We start from the raw sequence: 11495 nt of genomic DNA, 5'->3' as shown, positions 1-11495 counted from the left end.
TGGTAGACATTGATGAGTCTCAGTAGTAATATGAAGAGGGGGGGTGTATTACTATTAACACTAATGTTCACACAAGGGCTCCATTTCATGGCTCTGGTTACCAAAAGCAAAGAATCAGCGCTTGTGGAAGCCGAGAATTCTGTGTTTATGTCGAGCATTTTTTCACGGGTGAGGAGGGAATTTTGGCTTGTGCGCACTCCACATTACTAGGCATTCTACGCTTATGCTAGCGTATAAATTCGGCGCTTGCCATGCAAGCACAGAAGGTAAGCAGAACCATAAAATTGGGCCCTGATCTCACTGCTAGTAGCTGATTCAATAAATGATCACCAACCACTAATCATCATTATAGACTCGTACTTACCCAGGTCAAAATTCCAGTTGAACCTAGTTAACTGGGGTCAACTGGTTCAACTGGATATTGACCAAACTCATCCATTTTCCATATTAACCAACTGGTTTGGACTAGGGTTAACTGTGTTCAACTAGGTTGAAATTATAAACCAGTTGGTGTCTGTCCATTTTCCATATTAAACCTACTGGTTTTAACTGTGTTTAACTAGTTTATCAACTGGTTTTCAACTAGTTCCAGTCAAACCCAGCTTAACTAGGTTCAACTGGAATTTTGACCTGGGTACTGCTCCCATCTTTGTTATATCCTACATGCACTCATGCAATGGAAAGGTTTGCTTTATACCAAAAAAGAGTACCATCCCATCCTCAAACCCTGGGTTGGTTACCTTAGCCTAAGTGAGACCAAACTAAGATGGCTGCATAATCATTAACGTCAATTCACTTCCTACATTTGATTGTATTGATGCGTCTGCTGTGCACTATTATGTAAGAATGTTTAAGAGATACAGTTTGGATTGCAGAGCTATGCCAGCATGCATCCTATGGGGTCAAGTATCAAGAGCCACTCGGGCTGAAAGTGTTAAGAAGTTTCTGGATCAATCCTTCCTAAAAACACCACAGTATTTTAGCAAGACAAGAAACTTTGTTTGAGACTATTTTGTGCAAACTCAACCCAGCATTTCATTGGAAATGATAGGTACATCAAAATTAATAACAAACAGAGTCAATTTGTTTGATTTTTCACAATCTTAATGTATTAATATGACAGAGTATAATTTGTTTATCGCAAATACTTTAAAATGCTGTGCCCCCCCCCCTCCTGCCTTTCCTTTAACCCACAAACATAACGCAGACACTCTAACGTTTTGGGCAAAAGGTCCACCGGAATTTAATTGTGTTTAGCTTCTGTGATGCATCCAATCTGAACATTGCTCTTTGTCATCTACACACCTGTGTAATTGCTACCATTCTGTTATTGAGATCTGAATAAGGCACAAAGTGTTTTTCTTAAAAAAATGTGCAACATTGGAGCAAAATTATTCTCTAGGCATTGGAATTCATAAGAAGCCACATGTACATGTAACTCAATCAAGTTATGTGTGTTGTCTTTAGGGTGTTATGTACGAAAGGTTAAAAGCATCGAATTCAAGTTTTGGTGGTTAAGTCATCGGAGTGTGGGTTCGAATCCCGGTGGTGACAAGTGTATCCTTGAGCAGGATGCTTTACTACAGTATTGTTCTCTCCACCCAAGGGTGTAAATCGGAACCTGCAAGGGTAGAGGTTGATGTTGTGTTTCGAAAAATCCTGCTGAGCGCACAGAAGCTTGGGCTGTTTACTCCCCAGGGAGCTGAGAATGATTAATGGAATGTTATTGAAGATGACAAAATAAACAGAACCCAATGTGAATTGCGTTATATAAAGCCCTGACCATACTTCCTGTGAATGTGAATGCGAAGCGAATTTTGACGTCACAGGGCTATTTGCAGCAGGTGTTTCACAGGAGTTGCGCACAAGTCAACTGATGCGAATTATCCATTGTGAATCTGTGGCGTCAACATTCGTATCGCATTCGCATTCATAGGTAGTATGAACCGGGCTTAGAGAACTAGTATACTATTGTTATTTTTTTCTTATTGAATGATAATTGTTTTTATTTACTTTTAGATCCTGAGTCTGGCACAGTCCGGCAGTATGAGACACAACAAATGGCTCCTGATGGCCGAATGCACCAGTATCCACCTGACCACTCATGCTATGGGTAAGTACTCAGTATGGTCTGCATCATTATACTACCAGCAGCCGATTTCAAGAAACGCAAGGATTAATCCTATCTCGATTTAAGGCCGAGTCGCACTGCAGCGATAACGAAAACGATAACGATCACGACGCAAAGAGAACGCAGCCCACTTCAGGGGACTCCGTTACCTGTGTAACCTACAATTTGGCATATTTCTCTAAGCCTTAGGCTTCCACGCTTGAATTTAATACCACAAGAGGGCTCCCTTCAAACCCCCGCCCCTGCCCATGGCCAACTCGTCCTCTTTTTTCTAGCGTTCAGCGAAAGCAGACATGTTTCTGTTACGGACGTAAGTATCGTCCCTTCGCGGACTCTAAAATAACCTTGATTTGGGGGATTCTATTGGTTGAATTGCTCCACGCAGAATACGCACATGCTCATTCGACCAATAGAATGCGTTTTCTTTGCAGTGTGACTCGGCCTTTAGGACAAGTACATGTAACTCATCCTAACTTATGATGGGTCCCATGCGTCCTATGTCTATGGATACGGAAATTAACTCGTCCTAAGTTCTAAGATTATTCCTAAGTTAGGAAGAGTTTGGTGAAACCGACGGCTGTCTGTAGAACTTCATCTGCATTGCAACTCATAAGTAATCATAAATCGTGGCCGAGTGGTTAAGAGCATCAAATTCAAACTCTGGTGTTTCTGATTAGCAGAGTGTGGGTCGAGTCCCAGTCGTGACACTTTTTTCCTTATATAAGAAAGACACTTAACCATTGCTTCGTCTTTTGGATGGGACGTAAAGCCGTTGGCCTGTGTGTTGTGTTATGCAATCTTTTATTAATGAATTTTTTGTTTAACCCTTTTACTGATGTGTGTTAGCACTGTATTTGTTTTACTGATTGCGAGAAGCGAGTATAAATAAGGTGAACCATATCTGAAGTATAATTGACTGACTTTGATACTTAGTACTTGGCCGAGTTAGTACTGATATTGTTTTTGTGATTTCTAGAAGTGGTTGTGGTGCAGTCTATGCCGTAGTTGACAATGACTGACTTTGATACTTACTACTTGGCCGAGTTAGTACTGATATTGTTTTTGTGATTTCAAGAAGTGGTTGTGGTCCAGTCTATGCCGTAGGTGACAATGACTGACTTTGATACTTACTACTTGGCCGTTTTAATACTGATGGTGTGTTTGTTTTTGTGATTTCTTGAAGTGGTGGTCCAGTCTACGCTGTAGTTGACAACGCTGACGATGACGAAGAAGATGATGAACACACCAGCATGCATGGACCTCATTCATCCAGAACCTTACCGATGCCAAGATGTCCCGAGCACGAGAAGCTGACAGCATCTAATTCTCTGCCTCAGCATGTGACTGAACCCTATGCTTCGACCACTCTCATCATGCCTCCTAACGTCAAGGAGTACGATGTACGGCAACCATGTAGTCATAGCGGCTCGTCAGAACAGTCTGCGTGTAGTAATCAGAGTAGACCTGACAGTAGAGGGCGCCGTGCTGCAGAGGGTGTTTATAGCAGCAGCGGAGGATCCTCACAACAAGGTTAGTCAGGGATGGGATTTATCCAGGGTTTTTCTTATTATTATTATTATTATTATTATTATTATTATTATTATTATTATTATTATTATTATTATTATTATTATTATTATTATTATTATTATTATTATTATTATTATTATTATTATTATTATTATTATTATTATTATTATTATTATTATTATTATTATTATTATTATTATTATTATTATTATTATTATTATTATTATTATTATTATTATTATTATTATTATTATTATTATTATTATTATTATTATTATTATTATTATTATTATTATTATTATTATTATTATTATTATTATTATTATTATTATTATTATTATTATTATTATTATTATTATTATTATTATTATTATTATTATTATTATTATTATTATTATTATTATTATTATTATTATTATTATTATTATTATTATTATTATTATTATTTTTTTTTTTTTAACAACAACACCCCCTCCCCCCCTTTTTTTTTTAAATTAAGATAAAATTCATAAAAACATGAAGATAGACCCCATAGAATGCCCCAGATTGCAGAGTGGAGCGTTTAAAGGGTCTGGGTACTTTTTGTAGAACACAAAACACAATGTCCACAGATTTACACTAAACTCACACAGTTTGAAACAAAAATGATGGTAGAAAGCTTCCCTTAAAATATTACTTGCTGAGGTGCTGTAGTTTTTGAGAAAAAGAGTAAAACAAGTCGAGAAAATAATTTTCGCTCAAAGATGAAATCTGTTGACAGTGTGTTTTGTGTTACAAAAAGTAGCCAAACCCTTTAAACAGGCTATGAACCTACATGTCTATACCACATACATCCCTGGTTATTGCATATAAATACCAAATGGACATAGTTTCAAAACAAGATGGTTGATTGTCCGTTAGAAACATCAATTGAGCATTTCGTATTAATGCATTTTAGGTCTCTTTTTAGCACTTATTTTCTAGTTGTTGGTTTTTCTTCTGGGGTAATAAGTTTTGGTGTATGTCTCTCTTTTTAGTGGTCACAGCTGGTCTGTTTTTACATTTTCTTACCTTTGCATTTTGAAATACTGTATATTTTTTATTGTATATTGTGTTTTTTTGTTATTGCATATTGTATTTTTCTATTGCATGTTGAATATTTCTATTGTATATTGTGTATTTCTATTATTTGCTTGTGATTTTTCACTTGTAATTTTTTGCTGATTTTAATACCTTGTTGTTAATTCTGACAATGTCTTTGTGTTTATCTATTTAGTGATTTTGTTTTTAAATGCTTCCCTGTAGCGGCCCTGGAGCAATGTTTTTCGATGGATTTGGCTCCATATAAATTTGTATGTGTATTAGTTTTATTAGCTAAATAATATGGGGTGGAACAATGAAAATTTACTTCAGCAGGACTTGAACCACTGACCTTCCGGTCAATATGATTTTTTAATTTTATTTTTTTTATGCACGTCGCTAGACTCACAAGGCCTGAAGGCCACTTCAAGGTGTTGGCTACAATTAATTTTTTATTCCAGAGGTCGTTGCCACCTACATGTACTCCTAGGGCTGAAACAGGTTACCCCTTTTACAGTCCATGCAGATGTAGGCTTGGGTATCATCAATCTGGAGCCTGGCCGGTAGAGCAGAAAGCACTACCTCCCCAATTTTTGGTGTAAATACAAAATTATTTTACTGCAATACAAGATAATTTGGTATTAATACAAGATGATTTGCTTATTTACAGGTGCACGAGGAAACAGAAAGAAGAACCGTCATAGAGGAGGCTCCAAACAACAACAACCTGCACGCAACTGGACTGAGTTACTGCCCCCACCTCCTGAACAACCTCCAACTGACATTGACTCACCTACTGGCACTACACCCTGCCTAGCACCCTGCTCACACGCTCCTACTACTAATGCACATATGAATCAAGCACCACCCTGCTCATATGCGGCTAACCCACACATGAATCAAGGCAAGATACCTCAAGAAAATGATCGCAATAGAAAGAAAGCTCCGACACCACCTATTAGACAGTTCCACCCTATATCTCCCAGTAACATCACCACTGCAGATACACAACACACCATGCCTGGGGTCATGCTACCAGCAATATCACATAGACCACAACCAACAAACTCGATGCCTAATAAACTAGGCAACAATAGGAGTGGTTCCCCTGCAGATCGTATGCAGCAATCCCGTCACGATGTACCTGATAGACCCACAGAGGCTACTCAGTCACATCCAGGGGGATCCTGTTTAGCAACAAAGCGGTTATTTGAGGATCCAAGACATGAGCAGCTTGGTAAAGAGTTGTTGGAGTTTAATGATGACATGTCACAGAGTGAGATACTGTCTGATAATGACGAGTCTGGTCCACCAGTCACATGTAATACAGGTAATGTTACACTTGGTTTATCCTAACAATAGTCCATGCCTGGGGCCGATTTCACAAAGAACTAAGATTGGCTGCAAACCAGTCGTAGTTCCTAAGTGTGATGTCACGATACAAATCACCATGGTAATCCTGACACTTTGTCTTGCGATGAAATTCATTGCTTTGTAAAACTGGCCCCTGGAATTAAACCCAGGCCACGAAGTCCATGGCCTCAATTGGCCCCCTGGTCTTGTCCTTGGTGCCCCTGGTCTTGTCCTTGGTGCCCCTGGTCTTGTCCTTGGTGCCCCTGGTCTTGTCCTAGGTGCCCCTGGTCTTGTCCTTGGTGCCCCTGGTCTTGGCCTTGGTGCCCCTGGTCTTGGCCTTGGTGCCCCTGGTCTTGGCCTTGGTGCCCCTGGTCTTGGCCATGGTGCCCCTGGTCTTGTCCTTGGTGCCCCTGGTCTTGTCCTTGGTGCCCCTGGTCTTGTCCTTGGTGCCCCTGGTCTTGTCCTTGGTGCCCCTGGTCTTGTCCTTGGTGCCCCTGGTCTTGTCCTTGGTGCCCCTGGTCTTGTCCTTGGTGCCCCTGGTCTTGTCCTTGGTGCCCCTGGTCTTGTCCTTGGTGCCCCTGGTCTTGTCCTTGGTGCCCCTGGTCTTGTCCTTGGTGCCCCTGGTCTTGTCCTTGGTGCCCCTGGTCTTGTCCTTGGTGCCCCTGGTCTTGTCCTTGGTGCCCCTGGTCTTGTCCTTGGTGCCCCTGGTCTTGGCCTTGGTGCCCCTGGTCTTGTCCTTGGTGCCCCTGGTCTTGTCCTTGGTGCCCCTGGTCTTGTCCTTGGTGCCCCTGGTCTTGTCCTTAGTGCCCCTGGTCTTGTCCTTAGTGCACTCCAAAAGAAGCGATTGACTTAGAGATTATCAAATTTGAATTCAGTCTATCCTAGCAATACTAAGCCTGGAATTACACCCAGGCCACGAAAGGCCATCGCCTCAGTTGCCCCTGGTCTTGGCCTTGGTGCCCATCAAGACAGGCAGGCAATGCATGCTCACTTGATGCAACTTAGTTATTCTTACATCATGTAGTGTTGCAGCTCTTTTTTGTTAAGGGTCCACTCGCAGGCCTGTTTATGTTCTTGTTATAACAACTGCATTAAATGTTTTAACTGACAGGCCTGCATAAGATACTCACAGTAGGATTTCATTAATGTGGATGTTGAGAATCAATGATTCGCTTTAAAATCTTGATTTAAATTTCATCTGTGTTAGAGACGTCCCAGCACATTGCATCCAATGGAAAAGGCGCTCTATAAATGCCAGCTTGTCGTAACTTATTAAAAAAAACAAATTATCTCTGATTTGATATTCCTTTACCAGGGTTCTGCCCAGGATTTCTTTAGTGGTCGAAAAATGTTTCCTTGGAAACCATTGAAAGATGCATCAGTAATTACATGGTAGATCATATTAATAGACCCCAAATCAAAGAAGTGCTCAAAAATGGCTGCGGATACCAATTTTACATAACGTTGAAAACCTTTGAAATTGCAAGTGTAATTTTTAACCAGTGGTGTTTGTGGTATCCCGAATGCCGGGCGGGTTTAAGGGCAGAACCCTGTATTACCAGTGTTGTTGACTCGAGGCGGTGACTTGGCCTGGAGTCCGAGCGAATCACCAATTTTGTTGACTTGCGACTTGACTTGACTTGGACAAAAATGACTTGTGACTTGACTTGACTTGAGGAAAAATGACTTGGTGTTTGGGGGTTGAACAAAGGATTGACGAGTGTGGGATTCGAACCAACGACCTCCGGATTAACGTGCCGGCTCTCTACCAACTGAGCTTTCTAGCACTATGTTGGCGGTGTCCCAATTTTGTCAAAATCTTCCCTTGTGGTTTATATTGGTATCTAAATAATGATGTGATGGATTCTGATGGTAGAGTTGACTAATGGCTTTGATATGTTTGTACTCCTACATAGGTTTGCTTGCTAATCACACAGCTCATGATTATGGGCATCAACCATTGCCTGATAGAGGTGAAGAGACTGACATGGAATCTGGTAGTAATTGTACAGGTAAGCATGAAGGCCGGGAGCAAGTTCAAGTGGGCACATTTAGTCGACCCATGGTTGACTACTGACCAGCAACGTACATGCGCAGTGACGCACTCACTCACACGACTCGTTTAGAAGTCTAGTCAACCTTCCGCCTTTTCGCTGTAGTGTCACTGGTTCCCGTCTGCGCTTTACATATGTTAGAATGGAACAGGGTATTGGGACCAGTGAAGAAACCATGGGCTTGAGACTGGTTCCAAATGGTCGACCACAGTAGTCAACCAATGGTCGACCAGCCTGGGTTCGAGTGTAAATGGTCAACCTTTAGTTAACCATTGTGCACACTCGAACTTGCTCCGGGTTTTAGTCGGTCGCGCAACCGTTTATATGCCTCAGCGATGACTATTGAATATAAACTGTGTTTTTAAGAACACGCGTCAAGATTTCCATTAAACCAGCCTTCACATGAAAGCTCATTCATTTAGTCCTTTGGTGCGTCAAATTGGACTTTTGAAACTCTAAGCAATAAGGTCTATAAGACAACCACATTGATTGTAGTACATTATTTGATATGATTGACTTGTAGATGCTATGCTTGGATCCTGGTCATCAATGAATGGTAGTTCTAGCAGTGGTCGTCATAGCAGTGTTAGTGAAAGTTCTGATGGTTCATTCTTTACTGATGCTGATTTTGCTAGTGCAGTAGCAGCAGCAGCCCAGAGTTCTGGAATGAATGTTGTGGGCTCCACGGTCACAGATCCACGAGCAGGTAAAAAAACAGTCACACTCCAAAACCAGATTATTAATATTAAAGGCAGTGGACACTATTTGTAGTTACTCAAAACCTTTCTTGGTAACGAGTAATGGGGAGAGGTTGATAGTATAAAACATTGTGAGAAACGGCTCCCTCTGAAGTAGTGTAGTTTACGAGAAAGAACTAAATTTCCACAAATTTGATTTAAAAACCTCAGATTTAGAATTGAGGTCTCGATATCAAGCATCTGAAAGCACACAACTTCGTCTGACAAGGGTGTTTTTTTCTTTCATTATTATCTTGCAACTTCGACGATCGATTGAGCTCAAATTTTCTCAGGTTTGTTATTTTATGCATAGGTTGAGATACACTAATTGTTAAAGATTAAAGATTAAAATATTTTATTGTCATGATAAAAAACATTAAATTTGTCTTCCCTGTGTAAAGGAGACTACATTACATACAAGAAAGGCATAGCAACAATAGACAACAAAAATAAAATTACAATTTACAATTTACAGATAAGGCTAGGTTAAGGCTAGACTTTGACAATTACCAATAGTGTCCAGTGTCTTTAAATCTAGTTCATTATTGCCTTTTTGAAACTTAGCGACATTCACCTTTGCATTTACTTTGCATTTTTTTTTTGGTGTGGTGTAGGTAAAAAACATGGACGATCTGGGGGGCAAGGGTGTCATCAAGGAGACCACAATGATCATATAAGCACTTCTGCAGGTAATATTGGATTCAACAGAGACATCCAAGTTCAAGCTGGCCAGCCTTCGATTTCACAAAGAGTTAGGACTCGTCTTATCTCGAATAACTCACTCGTCCTAACTTAGGATTAATCTTAAGGTCTGCATGCTACAGTGCAAAGTTGGGACTCGTCCTAAGATTAGTCTTAAGTTAGGAAGAGTTTTGTGAAATCGACGTCAGGATTAACAAAAGAGTACTAAAAACGCTGTGACCCGAAAGTCTGTCAATCCAAATTTGAGATGGGAACATATAAAGAATAAAACTATAAAGAAAATATAAGTAATGAGTAGGGTAGATGGCCTAAGCCTTCGATCCAAACCGGACCTTCTTCAGAGGCTAAACAAATACAAACAAGTACATATCCATTAATAAAATATATATATATGAATGTCAAAGAAAATATAAATGAATTTAAAGGCAGTGGACACTATTGGTAATTTGTCAAAGACTAGCCTTCACAGTTGATGTATCTCAACATATGCATAAAATAACAAACCTGTAAAAGTTCAAGCTCAATCGGTCATCGAAGTTTCGAGATAATTATGAAAGAAAAAAAACACCAGTTGCTTTATTTCGAGACCTCAAATTCTAAGTCTGACGTCTCGAAATCAAATTCGAGGAAAATTACTTCTTTCTTGAAAACTACATTACTTCAGAGGGAGCTGTTTCTCACAATGTTTTATACTATTAGCCTCTCCCCACCACTCGTAATTAAGTAAGGTTTTATGATAATAATTATTTTGAGTAATTACCAAGAGTGTACACTAAATAATAAAAAAAAATAAAAAAATAAAAAAAATGTGAAGTAAAGATGTATAAACGGTTGATATTTTCTTCTAAACTTTGACTAGGTAAGAAGCCAGCGTCAACATCTCAAGCAGCACCTGATAACCACGGTAGAATGACTACATTTAAACCAATACCCGCACCACCTAGAGATGCTGCAACTACCCATCAATCGAATCACGCGAGGAAAGATCATCCCTTAATCCTTAAAGATACTAACCATAGCGGACTAACAGTAACTGCCAATCCCTTAGCTTTTGCCATGGAGAATGCTGAAATGTAATTTGAAATACATGTAGCTATTATTACCGTTTTACCCTTTTTTTTTGTATTCCAACACTGTACTTTGTATACTGTACTAAATGATGTCCAAGACATTTTGATTCTTTACTGTATTCATTTTTTTTTTTACCCATATACACCGATGCGTATACTCGGTACTTTCCCCCGAGTCCTGTGAAAAAACATCACTTGAGCATATTACTCGGTTGAGATTCAGACCCACGACCTTTGCAATTCTAGAGTAGACCACGGAGATCATGTTTTAGCAGCGGGTACTGCAAACGATTTATTATGTTAAAGTTACATCAGGGATGAAGAATATTAATTTTGGTTTTTAACCCATATACACCGATGTGTGTTAGCACTGTATACTCAGTACTTCCCCTCCGAGTCCTGTGAAAAAAATATCATAGGCATATTACTTGGGTGGGATTCGAAACCACAACCTCTGCAATTCTAGAGCTGTTTCTCACCAACTAGATTACCGAGATGCCCAGCATCGGTGTACGGGTAAAAACCAAAATTAATATTAGATTCTTTACTGGTTATGAGTGTGTGAAACCACTGTTATCTTTGGTTCATACTTACTGGTTATGAGTGTGTGAAACCACTGTTATCTTTGGTTCATACTTGACCAGGGCCAAATTTCATAGAGCTGCTACGCACCAAAACTTGCTCTGCATCAAATCGTTTGCCTTTATAAAAACGGGATTACCAACCAAATTTCCATGTGATTTTCAGGGTAAGCAAACAACAGCTGATTACCTGTAACAAGCGATATGCAACAAATGGAAATTTATGGTTGGTAATCTTGTTTTTATCGAGGAAGAAATTCCATGCTTATTTTTGTGCT

At 39.7% G+C, this 11495-nt stretch overlaps 1 protein-coding gene across 5 annotated transcripts in view; it reads left to right on the top strand.

Moving 5' to 3' along the window:
* LOC117301478 (roundabout homolog 1-like) overlaps nucleotides 1-10827 on the top strand; it is a 74822-nt gene extending 63995 nt beyond the window's left edge. For 3 of the 5 annotated variants that reach the window (XM_033785500.1, XM_033785499.1, XM_033785497.1), the window contains exons 22-28: nucleotides 2020-2113; nucleotides 3315-3661; nucleotides 5391-6050; nucleotides 7990-8085; nucleotides 8651-8833; nucleotides 9479-9553; nucleotides 10426-10827. In XM_033785500.1, coding sequence (XP_033641391.1) covers nucleotides 2020-2113; nucleotides 3315-3661; nucleotides 5391-6050; nucleotides 7990-8085; nucleotides 8651-8833; nucleotides 9479-9553; nucleotides 10426-10643 — 1673 coding nt within the window. In that variant the 3' untranslated portion in view covers nucleotides 10644-10827. Of the gene's footprint in view, nucleotides 1-2019; nucleotides 2114-3314; nucleotides 3662-5390; nucleotides 6051-7989; nucleotides 8086-8650; nucleotides 8837-9478; nucleotides 9554-10425 lie in introns of all 5 variants that reach the window. The other 2 variants (XM_033785501.1, XM_033785498.1) reach the window with 2 other exon arrangements.
* Nucleotides 10828-11495: the final 668 nt, after the last annotated feature.

This window comes from Asterias rubens, chromosome 17, assembly GCF_902459465.1.
Source record: "Asterias rubens chromosome 17, eAstRub1.3, whole genome shotgun sequence".
Lineage (NCBI taxonomy): Eukaryota > Metazoa > Echinodermata > Asteroidea > Forcipulatida > Asteriidae > Asterias > Asterias rubens.
The sequence above is the reverse complement of the archived record's forward strand: the minus strand, read 5'-3'. Positions and strand labels throughout refer to the sequence as shown.